The 15,289-nt window shown below is 59.8% G+C and overlaps 1 protein-coding gene across 7 annotated transcripts in view; it reads right to left on the bottom strand.

Moving 5' to 3' along the window:
• Nucleotides 1-15,289, bottom strand: part of HDAC5 (histone deacetylase 5) — a 152,610-nt gene that overhangs the window by 32,463 nt on the left and 104,858 nt on the right. For 6 of the 7 annotated variants that reach the window (XM_075918431.1, XM_075918425.1, XM_075918428.1 and 3 more), the window contains 8 exons: nt 11,732-11,991; nt 10,442-10,586; nt 9,752-9,866; nt 8,719-8,849; nt 7,254-7,385; nt 3,367-3,479; nt 979-1,113; nt 61-283 (listed from right to left, as the gene is read on the bottom strand). In XM_075918431.1, coding sequence (XP_075774546.1) covers nt 61-283; nt 979-1,113; nt 3,367-3,479; nt 7,254-7,385; nt 8,719-8,849; nt 9,752-9,866; nt 10,442-10,586; nt 11,732-11,991 — 1,254 coding nt within the window. The remainder of the gene's footprint in view (nt 1-60; nt 284-978; nt 1,114-3,366; nt 3,480-7,253; nt 7,386-8,718; nt 8,850-9,751; nt 9,867-10,441; nt 10,587-11,731; nt 11,992-15,289) is intronic. The other variant, XM_075918426.1, reaches the window with a different exon arrangement.

Raw genomic sequence — 15,289 nt, forward strand, 5'->3', positions numbered from 1 at the left:
AAGGCCCCGTCCCCGTCCCCGCAAGGCCCAGGCCCCGTACCTGTCCCCGCCCACACTCACCAGCGATGAGCGTGTTTTGCTGGCGCGCCTGCTCCAGGAGCAGCACGTGCTGCAGCAGGGATGCGTGGCCGTGGCTGTTGGTCTCGCCCTCCAGGGCCACCCCCAGCAGGCAGCCGGGGATGGACGAGGTGCTCATGAACTTGCCCGTCAGGGCCCCACCTTGGCGCAGTGGCGGGATGGCCTGGCGCTCCGCCTCCGGCTGGGTGGGGAGCTTCGGGGACGCCTGCAGGGGAGGAGAGAAGGGAGAGAGTCCGGGTTGGCTGTTCCTCTGCAGACCTTTGACCTGCTCCTGAGTGCTGGCCAGGGATGGGGGACAAGAGCAGCCCCCCAGACACTCCCCTGGCTGCAGGGGGCCCCCGTCCAGGATCTCCTGTGGACCTCTCCTGGCTTAGGGTTCCCAATGGGGTTCCCAGTCCTTGCACCTCGCTGGCCCCACACACGTCCCCAAGTAAGACTGCATTAAGAACCCTCGCTGACTCCCTGCATGACTGCTTTCCCCACCTGTACAATGGAGAGTAATAGGCCTAGTTTGTTTACAAACTCTTCATCGGCAGGGGGCCTTACGCACTTCGCTTGCTGCTCACTGTGCTCCCGCGAGGAACTAAGATATTGAGTGCAACGTGACCTAAGGCCATGCCAGGATCCAGGGTCAGACCCAAGAGCTCCTGGCAGATTCTCTGTAGTGGAGTCCAGTTGTCTGGGAGCCAGAACTCCTGGGTTCTATGCCGGGCTCTCCCCATCACTTGGATCCCTGCAAAGCAGGCACAAAGCGGCTCCCTGCTCAGACTGGCTACGCTCTACCCCATCCTGCGCTGGTGTTTGGGACACCGACACGGCCTGCCCCATTCTCCCATGTGCGCCTGGCCTGGCTGAGCTGCCCACGGAGTCAGGGGAGGGGGCGGGTGCCGCCGTACTCACGTTGAGGTGCGACTTGGTGACGGTGACCGTTGCCTGCAGTCCCAGGGAGATGTTGGGCAGGGATGGGGAGGTGTAGAGGTTGAGCTGGCTAGCGGACCCGTCCATTGCCAGGGCTCTGCGTGGAGGGAGCATCTGCTGCAGGGGAGGGAGGGGCAGGGAAGAAAGAGACACGGGTAAGAAGCTTTGTAGGCCAAAGGGAAGGATGCGGCGGCTGCTCAGCCCCAGCCTGTCAGCTCTGCAGGAGCAGGACTTGCTAGGGCAGCACTAGCCAGCAGGGGACGCTCTCCTCTGACAAGCAGGGTGCATGGGACAGTGTCCTAGGAAGGGGCTCTTTGGGGGAGAGGGGAGCAGCATGTGGCTGGTGACAGGCAGCCCCTCCAGCCTCGGCAATGCAGGACGGAGCAGAGACGCTGCCCAAGCCAACGACTACTGCTCGCCATTTCTACAGTGCCGTGCCCCTGCCCCTCGGAGCCCTGTCCTGCCCCCTCTTCCATCCCTGCTCAGCTCTCGCCCCCCAGGGTGCCCCCACCCACAGCCGCCTAGCTCAGCGCTGACACTCCCAGCTTCGGCCCACCCGCTAGGCTTGGAGGCCCCGTCCAGCACCCGGCAGCCCATCCCTGCTGCAGGAGCAGGGAGAAGCAGGCCAGGCTGACTGGGGATAAGACATCCCTGCAGGAGGCGCTGCTGACCACCGGATGGGCCCCATGAGCAGGCACGCAGCCATCCTGCCCCATCCCTCTGGGCCTTTGTTCTGTGCTGCCCCTTATGCCCATTGTGGCCTCAGGTCCGTATGCGGCTTGGCCGAGTTAACAGCTCCTGAGTGGGCGTCTAGCCGCTCCCATGCAGGGACAGAGACCATCTCACAACCAGCTCCGCCCAGAGGCCCCAGCAGAGGCCTGGGCAAACCCCGCGTTTGGGTTCGGACTTGGATGCTTGCTGAGGATCCTGCAGGCACTCGGACCAGGCAGGAAACCCCACCACGACAGCTGGCAGGACCTGGCTGGCAGGCCGACGGGCTCCAGTAGGGAGCTCATGCCAGGTGGGAGTGTAGAACCTGCAACCCCCTGAATTCCGGCACCGTGCACCACCAGGACACAGGCAAAGGGCCCCTGGACACAACACTGGCTGCGCTTTGAGGCCAACTACAGGGTGACGGGTGCTAACGAGAAACTCCATGTCCCCAAACCAGAGCAAGCACCGCCTCCCCCCCCATGAGTGGAACATTCATCCCCCAGCACACACGGGAGACTCAGCTCCTCTGCCCCAGGATGGCCCTTTGACCATTGAAAGCTGATACTGTCCCAGTCACATCCCACACGCAGGACCATCTATCCGGCTGTACCAGCCCCTCCAGAAGCAGGGCACACAAAACCCCAGCCTGTGACAGAAACCTCTTCCCGGGGAACTGTTCATTGCTATCCCTTGCCTTGATCCAACTACAGTCATTCAGACACAATCCTTTTGTTTATTTTAGCTGATTTGAGTCGACTGGGGCGGAATGAATTCAATCAAGTGTGTCCTTCCTCTAATTCACCCCGGCTCCGCACTGGGATTCCTCCCCTGCTGTTTGCACAGACTCCTTTCCATCGAGCGGGCCCAGGATCTGGACCAGCAGCGGGAGCCGGCCAGCACCCTCGCGGGGCAGCATGCACTGCCATAGTGTCGCAGTCCGGTCTGTGCATGCTGCGACTCCCTGTGGCGACTGCACCGGGGACCTACCCACAGCAAACCCCAGGGAACAGGGCGGGCAACAGACCAGCTTGCAGCAGAAGGAAAGAGACGAAGCCAACAAAGGGCAGCAAGCGCAGGGAAGGAGACAAACAGCCTCCCAACGTTACTGAGCTCAGGTCACTCGGGTCTCTGAGGAAGGGGCTTGGGAGGTGGTTTGGAGACTGGCTGTTCTGTTTGGGTTTTCGGCAACATATGTTGTGGTTGTTTTAAATGGCAGCATCCCAACTGCAGAGAAAGAAAAAGCCCCCCTCACTCTCCCAGCCCAGGGAAAAAGAACCTCAACATCCCTATTGCCCTCAGGCTGCTTTCCCCAGCCCTCTGGGAGTCCCGACTGCGGCGCGCAGAGAATCAGCACAGCTGACACTTGAAAGCCCATCGCTCCACACCCCACAAGGCATGCGCTTTGCTTGTATAATATGCCAGCCATGTGACACCCTGGCAAGCCCCACATACGGTGTTAACCCTTCCCTCTGGGCACTCCAGCCCAAGGTACAAGACGGGGTAACAAGCAAAGCATAAAGCACGTCTCAGGGCAGTCTATGGCAGTGCCACGAAGACGAGTGGTCAGCTCTTTGGCCAGGGCTTGTGCTGGAGAAAGCCAGCGAGGACTGGAGGAGGGAGGCTCTGCGCCCCTGGGGCTCCGTTTGCAAACCTTACCTCAGTGTGGATGTTGGGGGTGGAGCCGGTGAAGCCGTTCTCAGCGATGGTGCAGCTGGAGCTGTTGGGGGAGCTGGGGCCGGACCCGGGGGCACTGTTACACACGGAGGAGACTGCAAGAAAAGGGAAAATTGCACCCAGCACAGATGCGCCTTCCCCACAGTGCTGCAGACTGCGAGGCTAGTCCAGATGCTGTGCCCGGGGGCTAAACACTGCAATCTTTGTGGCCTTCCCCAAGGCAGGCTCGTCCTGCACTGTGCATCCCACATGGACTTGGACCGGGCTGAGGGCAGGCAAAGCTGGCCCAGATGTCTGCCCGACTGACCAGCCGAGGGTCTGGGAGGAAGTGATACTGCTTTGGGGAAGGCTCCCACAGTGCCAGCGCCCTGCTTCCACATGGGAAGGAGGGCAGGTATGCCAGGAGACTTGGTAGGAGTTCTAGTCCCAGCTCAGGTTTGTGTTACTGCCTAGCTCCGTGCCTCAGTTTCCCCAACTGTCATGTGTCCTCAAGGGGTGACATGCTGCATTCTGCATGCTCCTAGTGGAAGGTGAAATGTCATTCCAATTGGCTAGCCCAGCAGATGGGCACAGAGCAGGGCTCAGGGCCTGGAATGGCCTGCCACAGTAACCTTCACAGAAATGGCAGCTAGTCATCCACACAGTGAGATGCCCTCCCTGCACAGCCCTGGTCCTGCCCCCGTGCGGAGCAGGGTAAGCTGGCAGTGCTCAGAGTCGGCAGCAAATGTTTGTTGGGGGAGGCTGCTGGATTTGAACGACTCCAGATGTGATGCACCAAGTGGAAAAAAATCCCATCTTCCCGCATGGCAGGGGAGGGTTCCGGAGCACCCCAGAATCTCCCCATTCTCCAGCTGCAGCTGACCCATGCCATTGGCACCCAGACTGAGCGCTCCAGGTCATCACAAACCCTCACTGCAGCCAGGTACGAAAACCTCTGTGCCACCCCTGCCAGGGTCACACGGCTGGGACCCCTAGGGCAGAACAGCTTTCCAAGCACCACCTGTCTGCCAGGATCCGCACTGGCATCAACCGGTGTCCCTCCATGGACTTCAACAGGCTGCTGACTTACAGCAGCTGGGTCCTGGGCCACGGAGCAATGAAGATTTGGGAGCTGTGGATCCCGCCCATTGACACTCTGCGGACTGACACCACCCTGTCTCAGGAAGCCAAGTACCTGCCGCTGCTCTGGACTGCTAGCAGCCCCGGCGTGGCTCAAGAACACGCCAGACATTATGTAACTGCAGCTCGGAGGCAGCGGCTGGACTCGCCCCCACCCCTGGGAACATTTCAGATGCTCTTGGATTAGCCACTGCTGCCCCTGCCACACACACACAGGCCTCTGGATTAATGTCTTCATTCGACATAACAGCAGGAGAAGTCGGGGAGACTGGCTCGTCCCTCACAGAGCCGGGAGCCTGTCCCTGGGGGCGGGTTTCAGAGGAGACTGACAGGCGTCAATCAGTGCAGCTGCGTATGCCTGCCTAGGAACCAGCCCTGCTCCAGGGCCTGGGCAGAATATTAAACCCAAGCAGGAGAGCAAATGCAAGAGGAAAGCGGCAGCCGAGCCCACAAGCCCCGGTCCTTCTGCAGAGACTAGCACTAGAAATCCCCATCACAGACCCCGCCCGCTCTCCCCAGCCCAGGGAAACGGGCTATGCAGGACGTCCTCAGGGGCCCCACATTTAGGCTATTTCTTAGCAGGGAGGGGGCATGAAGTTCAAATCTGGGGGATGCCGGGTTAGCAGCTCCCTCTCCTCTAAACCTCAGGCGGGCCAGGCGGCCTTGGACGGACAGATTCCCCCAGCCACGCGAGGACAGATTTTCAAAAGCTCGGGGCCAGATTCTGAAGTCACCAGCCGCCACATGCTCCCCTTCAGGCACTGAAATCAGAGCCAGGTTTCCACAAGGGTCTCTGCACCCAGGCAACCCAGCCTACATTTGAAGCGCTTTGGAAAAGCGACCAGGGCTCCCTAGACCAAAGCCAAGACCAGGACGCCATGGTCCCAGAGCCCTGATACCATCAAGACACCCCACTCAACAGGCCGTGTTTTGCTCTCCAAATGGAAGTTCACTGCCATGCTCTGGTCTGCGGAGACGACAGGCAGGTGAGTCACCAGCCCGGCTCACATGCAGGTGGGCAAAGCCTATTTGATCGGGCCCCGATTTAACATGCAAACCCAAGCAGCACCCAGGAGATGCACCCGCATAGCCAAAGGGATTGCCAAACCCCACAGTCCTCTGGTTGAATCTTAAGGCCTGGGCTGCCCTTGAAATGTAGATGGATCTAACACCATCACTCGGGGAGTGAAAACATTCACACCTGAGTGCCAGAGTTCAGCTGGAAGAGATCCATTGGGACCACGCCCCACGGAGGTGGATGAAACCCCCCTGCTGTGGATATCTGCACGACAGGACTGTGGCTGCCATGCTGAGTGGCAGTGATCACAGTGAAGCTGTAACCTAGTGTAGCTGTCCAGGTACAACCCTGGGGGGGAGGGGGACGATAATCTTATTCCAGCGTCAGAAGTTCACCAGTGTCACTGGGGAAGGAGACAAACCACTCTGGAGCAAGACAGTCCACGCTGGGGATTATGTACAGGCATAAAATAGCTCGACTGGTACAATGACATCGGTTTCCATGTCTGCTCCAGGCCAGCACTACGTTAGAAGGCTCCACTAGCACGCACAACCGACACTGCCCTGCCGGCCCCAGCCTCAGCCTCGACACAGCCATCTGGACAAACCGGCCTTCCAAAGAGCTCCGCTACTGGGTTCAGCCACTCCAGCAAAAGGACTGTCTAGCACGCAGAAGCCACGTCTCCACCAGGGAAGTTTGCTCTGCAGGTCTCTCTTAAGGGTAGCCTGAGCATCCATGCCCCAGAGACTAATGGCACGCGGCCAACGGCATGGCCAATTGTGCACCCAACATCCACAACAGCACACACCACCCAGAGAGTTCTCTGTTTAGACCAGCAATCGTAACGGAACCTCCTGGCCCCCGAAGCTCAGGGAGGCAAAGTGACAAGGGAGGGCCCGGCTTCCCCAGAAAAGGAGCATGCAGGAAGGGCTCTTTGCATGCATGATCATGAGATTTGTGCATGCATTCCTGCTGACTGCGTGTTCAAATCCGGGGCGTGGCTGTGCACAGTCGGAGAGCTCACCGGATGCAAGGCCTTGCTCCAGTGCTTGGCCCAGCTAATGTCTGTGGGGAAGCCATGGAAGGACACAGTCTATGTACTTCTCTCTGTGTAGGGTCTGTGCCACATGCTTCATGGTCCTGCCTGAGCCTTGCCCAGAAATTCAAGGTCAGCGTGTGCTCTACTTGCAGGCCAGCTCTCCCTTTACAGTGACATCTCATTGTCACCTCTCCTGGGGCCAGCCTTCTGGAACCCCAGCTGTGAGCACCCCCAAGCTCTTGGGCTGATCAGGACTAGCTCATCACAAGAGCTGTTGGCCATATGTCCCAAGAACAGTTCTGCGGGAGAACACGTGGCTACAGTGATAATTAATACTAGCACTTCTACACTGAACCTGTTTCACTCATCAATCCCCAAGTGCTTCACAAAGGGAGGCAGCAGCATCATCTCATGCCACACATGGGGAAACCGAGGCACAGCAGAGACGTGACTCACTGCTAGTGGCACGGCTGGGATTAGAACCTGGGATCTGGGTGCCCAGTCAGGGGCTCTATCCACTGCACATGCTGTCCCCTCCCTGCCGCTAGGCCACACCAGGGTCACTGCCAGGCACCACTTCCTTTTGACCGTAATTAAAGCACCGTGTGGAACAATCAAAGGGACCCTGGGCCTACAACCGCCTGCCAGCCAGACGCCTGCATGCCGCCCGCCGCCCAGGTGGGCATCACTCACCTGTGATCTCGATAGCTCTCTTTTTGAACGTGCTGATGACGGTTCCGTCTTTCCTCCGCAGCAGGGGGCTGCTCCTGCGCTCAGCCACTTTCTGCTTTAACCGCGAGCGCACTTTCAGGTTGGGTTCCGAGGCTGGATGGGAGATGGAAAAGCACGATGGAGGTTCCTGCCCTGAATCGCTGCTCTATGCCTGCCTTCCAGCCCCTGGCTGGCAGCTCGTGCCTAGCGCCCGGCCCCAGGGCTACCAGAGCTTAGCTAAAGGGGCTGCTTCACTAGCCCAGCTCCCCAGGCTGGGGCTGGCTTTGATCTCTGCAGCCACAGCGCACGGCATCGGCTTGCTCTGTCCCTCATCCTACATTTCTGCCAGATCCTGAAATATCCCTCCTCCTCCTGCCCTTTCCCCAGCAAGATCCCTGGGTGCCCACTCTGCCCCCCAACCCTCAGGGGCCCTCTCCATGCACAGCAGTGGGCATCTTCCTCCAGACACCCCTAGGCCATGCAAGCGGCTTTGCCTCCGGGCGGCCAGTTCAAATCCAGCCTGGGGCTGTAGTAAGGACAATTTGCTAAGGTCTGGTCCACAAAGCACTTAGGCTATGTCTAGACTGCAGGCTTCTTTCGAAAGATCGCGTCTAGACTGCAGGCGGATCTTTCGAAAGAGAAATCCGCTTTTCCGAAAGAGAGCACCCAGCGAGTCTGGATGCTCTCTTTCGAAGACGGCCTCTTTACATTGAAGAACGCCTTCTTTCGAAAGAGGAACTTTCCAAAGAAGGCGTTCTTCCTCGTGAAACGAGGTTTACCGCCATCGAAAGAAAAGCCGCGTTCTTTCGAAATAATTTCGAAAGAACGCGGCTTGAGTCTGGACGCAGGGGAAGTTTTTTCAGGAAAAGGCTACTTTTCCCGAAGAAACCCCTGAGTCTGGACACGGCCTTAGTGTCCAACCCTAGGGGCTTTGCAAAGAGCGCAGGGCCAAGTCTGCCAGGGCTCAGGTCCCCGAGTCAGGACCCGATTTCCAGACGAGCTCAGCACCCAGCAGGAGCCCTGTGTGAAGGGCTCTGATGAAACTTTGGCTTCTAATTCTCGTGCCTAAATGAGAACTAGGCTCTCATGAGTATTAGGTCCTAGATTACAAATTACAGCCCTCCTGGTGCTAGCTACAGCCACGGAGCCTCCCCACCTCTCTCCAGACACTTTTTGGGGGGCTCGTTTATAGCCTCACCTCCCTGCTCCCAGTCCTGGCAAGGAGGCGCATTACAATGGTCATTTTTGTGACACCTGCCCAACGGGAACTGGACCGAGAACCAGCAAGCTCATCTCACCCAGGCTACCTCACAGCCAGGGGTCAGCTACGGCCCTGGAGGTGGATTTGAACCAGTGGCTCAGAGGCAAAGCTGCGCCTGTGCCCCCAATCCAGCCAGCCCATCCAAAGGGGGTTCATAAGTTTCCCTTCCCCTGCAACGGCACTGACCAGTTTTCCGGAGCGGAAAGTCGTCTCTGCTGTCGTACGTGCCGAGGAGGGGTAGTTTATAGGAGGGCGGTGTTCCTGGGCTGCCTGTCTGGGGAGGGGAACTCTGGTCCAATGAGGTATGATGGGCTCCCCTGCAGAGACAGACCAAGAAGCAAAGTCATTCGAGAGACCTGCCCTACTAGCTGGTACCCCAGAAGGGGACTAACACGTGTCTCCACTAGGTGAGCCAGGGTGCTGGTGTCTAGACAGACAGAGCTCGTTACAGCCAAGGCTGCGTGGTGGGATAGGGACAGTTAAAGCCCTGGCTACACTCCAAGAGCCAAGCACGTTCTCATCACGACAGGGGGGCACTGAGGGGTCCCTCCACCAGGGCAGGGTGCACGAGGAAGATCAGGGGATGTGGGGGATTTAACAATCTCTGCGGGACCCCGATGAGCAGGGGATGGTCGGGTGGTAGTGACCAAACCGCTTGGCGAAAGCCCAAAATGTGAATGGAAAGAAGGAAGGAAGGAAGTGCGGGGGAGGGGGCAGCCAATCGGGGATCTGTTTTTAGCCAGCTAAGTGGATTTATCCCTAAGCACCCCTGGCCTCAGGAAGTGGAGTAGGTCACTGCGATGCAATTAGCCACCGCGCGTGCCAGGCCCTTTGGAAAGCCAGAGACATGCCACAGCCGCCTCCGCGCCCAGGACAGGGCCGTTTTGGTTTGCGGGGATTCGTGTTTGCTGCAGAGATGCCCTGGGGAAGCCTGGTGCCTCCAGACCCCCACCGGACACTCCCCATTGGCATGTCACCCAGCCCAGGGCTCCGGCAAAGTGCTCCAAGCCAGGCCGTGGGGACAAGGGAGCCATGGGGCCCAGCAGACAGGGACAGTGAAGCGGGACCTGCATGGCCCATCAGACCCCGCCACACCCCCGAGCCCTGATGCCCCACTCTGGCCACGCCCCCATGCTCCCTCCCAGAGCACAGCACAGAACCCAGGAGCTCAGTCGTCCCGGACGGGCCCCTCTGGCCCGCCCCGCCTCGGCCCACCTACCAGCATGTGGGGTGCTGCGGGAGGGAATGGTTGAAGCCACCTGCTGCCAGCTCTTTAGACTTGCTGAGGAGGAACTCCTGGAGTTTCAGCTTCACTTCTGTGCTGGCGATTGCACCTGCCGACAGGTGGGACGTGTCCATGGGAAATGACCGGGCCACCCAAACAGCCCTGAGCATGGCCGGGGGAGGGGGCACCCAGCCCCAGTGGGAGGGAGGGGTTAGCACAGCCTCCCAGGCCAGCTGACCGGGGCAGCACCAATGCCACCCAGGCTGGCAGGGAAGGGCTTTGTCTTTCACTTGCATGCAGGTGGGGCCTGAAACTCAAACCAGACCTGATGTGAGTCTCAGGCTTCAGCCTCACGCAGTCTTGGTTCCACACAGATGCCAAGCGAGCTCCTGCCCTGGGCACCTGCACCCCACAAAGCCCGCGGCTGTGTCGCCAGGCCCACGCTCCCCCAGCATGCAATGCTCCAGCGTCTGCAGGATCCAGACAGACCCGCTGCTCCGTCCCGTGCCCATAGGAGTAACGAGCCCCCCCCAAGCTCCCAGCCGGCTGCCCATCCAGTGCCCTCAGCTGGGCCCTTCGGGCCTCCCTGGCGGCAGCTCCCCAGCCTGGCTGCTCATAGGGTGGGAATTAAAACCCAGCCAGCCGCCCACGGCCCCGCCTGGGCCCAGCCCCTCCCCCACTCACTTTCTTTGCTCTTCTCCTTATTCCGGAGGATGAGAAGCTGCTGCTCCAGCCGCTGCTTCTCCAGCTCCTCCTGCCGCTGCTGCTCCCGCTTGCGCTGCTGCTCCAGCTCCTGCTGCCGCTTTGCCGCCAGCATCTCCTGCTGCTGCTGCAAGGCAGAGGGAGCTGGGTTAGCAGGGAGGGGCCCGCGCCGGCTGCGGGGCGCCACCAAGGGAGGGAGAGGGCAGGGAGGGTGAACCCAAGCAATAAAGAAGGGACCCAGGTTAGCAGGGGGGAAACCCCCTTTTGCCATCAAAAGAACCCGCCCTGTCTGCAAGGCCCGGGCACAGCCCCAGCTGCTGGAGAGCAACTCTCAGCTCCTTCCCGTGGCGAATGGCTGGCACCCCAGGGAGCTGGATTGGGCCTTACCAGCCTGCCAGGGTGGGCGCCCAGCAGCCCCTCCCTTGGCTGGTGCAGTGGGGCTTGCTTGAGCTCACGGGGCCCCTCCCACAGGCTGGGGGCATTTGAGGTGGGAGAGGAAGTCATGGCACTTGCCTGGGGTCAGTAGCGAGCAAGAGGCTAAGCCGGCATTAAACCAGGAGCCAGCCAGCTCCTGGGGGCGAGGCAGCTCAGAGCAGCCCTGCTAGGAGCAGGCAAAGAAGCCCAGCTGAGGTAGGGAGCGTGGAACCCCCCCCACATCCCCCCACATCCCCGCCCCTCGGCACAGGGGGCGGCTCAAAGGGACAACCAATGAGATAGAACAGGGGAGGCTGGGAGATGCGGAAGTCTCGCCCTGCAGCCCTGAGCCAGCAAGGGAAAATTCCCACAGACAGTCCCACCTGCACCCCTGCCTTCATGCTACAACAGATGTGTGGGGGGGGGGCTTTGGGTCGTCCGCCTCCGGTCTGGAATCCAGACAGATCCCTGCACCAGCGCAGCGGCACAAGCCGAGAATCAGGCCCCCTGCTTCTGCGGTGCACAGGCCAGCCCTGGCCCCTCAGCCTTCCGTGCAGCATGTGGACTGTCTGGATGGGACCTCGCTCCACCGGGGACAGTGGGGTCACCCTTGTCTCCTGCCCGTCCCCTCGCACTGCCATGGGGAGCCAGGGGAAGGTACCACCCCGAAGGTGGCTGCATTTCACGTCGGGATGTTAATGAATGTTTGAACTATTAACCAGTTATTTAACGACTAACCCTGGAGTAGCCCCTCCCCTGCTCACGGTGCAAGGGGCGGTGGCTGGGGGGGATGCTCCAGTCACAGCCCTGCCCCGGCCCTGCTGCGGCCGGTTGACCAGTGGCCCGTTAGCATCTCACCTTGAGGTGCTTCTGCAGCTGGACTTCGTGCTGCCGCGTCAGGTGCTCGTGCTGCTTCTGGAACTCAGCAAAAAGCAGCTGCTTCTGCAACTGTTGCTGCTGCTTCAGGACCAAAAGCTCCTGCTGCAGCTGCTGCTCCCGCACTGCTGGGTCCACGCTGGGCACGCTCCCCCGCCCGTCTGGCCGCAGCTCCACCGGGCTGCTGCTGCTGCTGCTGCAGTTCTGCATGGCTACGGGCAGCACTGGCTTCACGTCTACCGCTGGGGAGCAAACACACACAGGCCCTAGAGATCTGCAGCCAGCAGGAAAAGCAGGAGCTAAAGACCCTGAACAGCCCCCCTTTTACTCTCCCACTTGCTTATGGTGTCAGAGGGGCAGGGTTCAGCTGGGGTACCCTGGTGGGCACGGTTCCCCAATGGGAACCATGCCCCGGGAACAGCCAGGGTGCCCCAGTGGGCACAGTGCTCCAGGGACAGCCAGCGTGCCCCAGTGGGCACAATGCCCCGGGGACAGCCAGGGCGCCCCGGTGGGCACAGTGCCCCAGGGACAGCCAGGGTGCCCCGGTGGGCGCAGTGCCCCGGGAAGAGCCAGGGTGCCCCGGTGGGCGCAGTGCCCCGGGAAGAGCCAGGGTGCCCCGGGGGGCGCAGTGACCCGGGAAGAGCCAGGGTGCCCCGGTGGGCGCAGTGCCCTCGGGTGCTTTAGAGAATGGCTAAATGAATCCAGGACTGGAAGCAGCCAGAGAAACTCCTACATTTCCCATTCCCACCCTCTGCCCACGGCTGGACGCTGCTCCCAGTGATTGGAGCCCCGGCACTGCCACCCACCCAAAGTGTGCCAGCCTCAGGACTCAGCTGGATCCAGGCTAAACAAACAGCTGGTCGACTCGTGTCCGGTGCCGTGTCCATCAGCCCCAGGGAGCCTCATGCCGGGCAAAGACCCTGCCGGGGCATTGGCAGCGATAGCAGCGTACCCCCAGAATGCAGCGACTGCTTACTCCCTGGGCACAAGGCACGGGCACCTGGGAGCTCCGCTCCTCTCAGCCAGCCTTTCACAGGCTAGCGTGCCCAAGGGGTCTGATGCATCCTGGGGAGACCCCTAGCGGGAAGGGGCCAACGCTCCAGGCCAGGGCCTCATGGAGTCCTTTCTGCAGGGGCTCGGATTGGCTGTGCAGAGCTGCTTCCCGGACGCCAGGGCCACCCTCACCCACCGCCAGGGAGAGAGCTAAGTCTGGGAACGAGGGCATAGCCAGAGCCCCAAGTAGGACAGGAAGGATACTCCCCACCCCCACCACCTGGGGGCTCTGCCGGGCCCCATCTCCCTACAAATCTTAGGGCTCAGCCGCTCCCCCAGCTTTGCTGCTTGGCAGGACGCCCCAGTCATCGCCCCACCGGCCTGGCTGCGGGGGGAACTGGGCACCAGCGGCAGGCGGTGCTTTGGCAGGCTGTGAATGAGTCGAGAAAGAGCATCTACTGTCGACAAAGAGCATCTAGACTACATCCAGTTCTGTCAACAAAGCAAGCCGCTTTGTTGACATGACAGTGTAGACGCAAAGGGCGGTGTAGATACAATAACGCCTTCTGGCGACAAAAGGCATTATTCCTCGTAGAATGAGGTTTACCGCCGTCGATAAAACTGCTGAGTTATGTCGACAGAACTCAGCAGCAGTGTAGACGCAGGTATAGTTTTGTCGACAAAAGTCCACTTTCGTCGACAAATCCCTGTAGTCTAGACACACCCTTTGACAGGAATGGTACATTTGTATTGCTATTCGGTAATTATGGCAGTGCCACCTAGCCACCCACGAACGCTCATGATGCCATCAACATGTTTTGTTACTTTTTAAGGTGCTACTAGACAATTTGTTGTTTTTTAAGAGACAAGAATGCCAGTCGGGGGACATGCCACACAGCTCGATTTGGGAGCAAATGCAGGGCCAAGTCGCAGCCGTCTTCCCACAACCCACGGCAGGGCTGGTGGTTAACAGCTCTGGTCTGCCCAATTACACAACACCCCCTCCAGTTCCCAGACACACCCACCCTCCCAACCTCCCCACTTCTTTGTGTTTCTTCACCATGGCAACTCTGCTGACGTGGTGGTGATGCGGTGTGAGCCCGTGCGTAGCGCGAGCGACACACATGGGTGACCCTGCTAAGGTCAATAATTTGACATCAAATCAAGAGTGTTTATCCTCTTCTGCCGGCACCTCCGCCCTGCCTCTAAGCTTCTGATCTGACACTTCCAGCAAAGGCGGGAGGTTAGATCTTTATAAACCAGACGCTTTAGGGTCTGGTTGTACATGCCATGTGGGTGTGAAGCCAGGGCACTGGCAAGAGTGGGAACAGGGGTCTGAGTCTCTATGCTTGTGGCCAGTGGGTGCAAACACACCGTCAGGATCAGGCAAATGACAACACAATCTGCCAAGCGAGGGAAAACTGGGCCAAACATGTCACACAGCAACTCAACATCTCCCTGTGGCACACCTCTTAGCCCCTTACCATCATAGACTGCGCTTGTGCTCAGAGACAGGATAATTAGCCCCTGGGTTGCACATGGGAAACTGAGGTCCAGATCCTCAAAGGTGCTTAGGTGCCTAACACAGCACCTAGCACTCTGAGGAGGTGTCTAGACTACAGGGCTTTTTGGAAAAAACTTTCCCTGCGTCTAGACTGCAGCCACGTTCTTTCAAAATTAAATCGAAAGAACACGGCGGTTTTTTCAACCGCAGTAAACCTCATTTTACAAGGAAGAACGCCTTCTTCCGAAAGCGTTCTTTTGAAAAAAGGCGCTCCTGAATGCAAACGGTGCTTTTTCGAAAGAGAGTGTCTAGACTCTCTTTCGAAAAAGTGGCTCACTTTTCCGAAAAATCTGCCTGTAGTCTGGATACTCTCTTTCGAAAGAGGCTTGTAGTCTAGACATAGCCTGAGACACTAGATCCATGGCTGGGCACCAAGCACGTACCACAATCATATATACAGTAGCCCAGTGTCTGTGACTCTGTAATGCTGAAATGCTGGCTGTTCCCTCTGGGCGGCGCTGTCGCCTTCCTGGCTGTTCCCTCTGGGCGGCGCTGTCGCCTTCCTGGCTGATCCCTCTGGGCGGCGCTGTCGCCTTCCTGGCTGTTCCCTCTGGGCGGCGCTGTCGCCTTCCTGGCTGTTCCCTCTGGGCGGCGCTGTCGCCTTCCTGGCTGATCCCTCTGGGCGGCGCTGTCGCCTTCCTGGCTGTTCCCTCTGGGCGGCGCTGTCGCCTTCCTGGCTGTTCCCTCTGGGCGGCGCTGTCGCCTTCCTGGCTGTTCCCTCTGGGCGGCGCTGTCGCCTTCCTGGCTGATCCCTCTGGGCGGCGCTGTCGCCTTCCTGGCTGTTCCCTCTGGGCGGCGCTGTCGCCTTCCTGGCTGATCCCTCTGGGCGGCGCTGTCGCCTTCCTGGCTGTTCCCTCTGGGCGGCGCTGTCGCCTTCCTGGCTGTTCCCTCTGGGCGGCGCTGTCGCCTTCCTGGCTGTTCCCTCTGGGCGGCGCTGTCGCCTTCCTGGCTGTTCCCTCTGGGCGGCGCTGTCGCCTTCCTGG

Source organism: Pelodiscus sinensis, unplaced genomic scaffold, assembly GCF_049634645.1.
Source record: "Pelodiscus sinensis isolate JC-2024 unplaced genomic scaffold, ASM4963464v1 ctg70, whole genome shotgun sequence".
Lineage (NCBI taxonomy): Eukaryota > Metazoa > Chordata > Testudines > Trionychidae > Pelodiscus > Pelodiscus sinensis.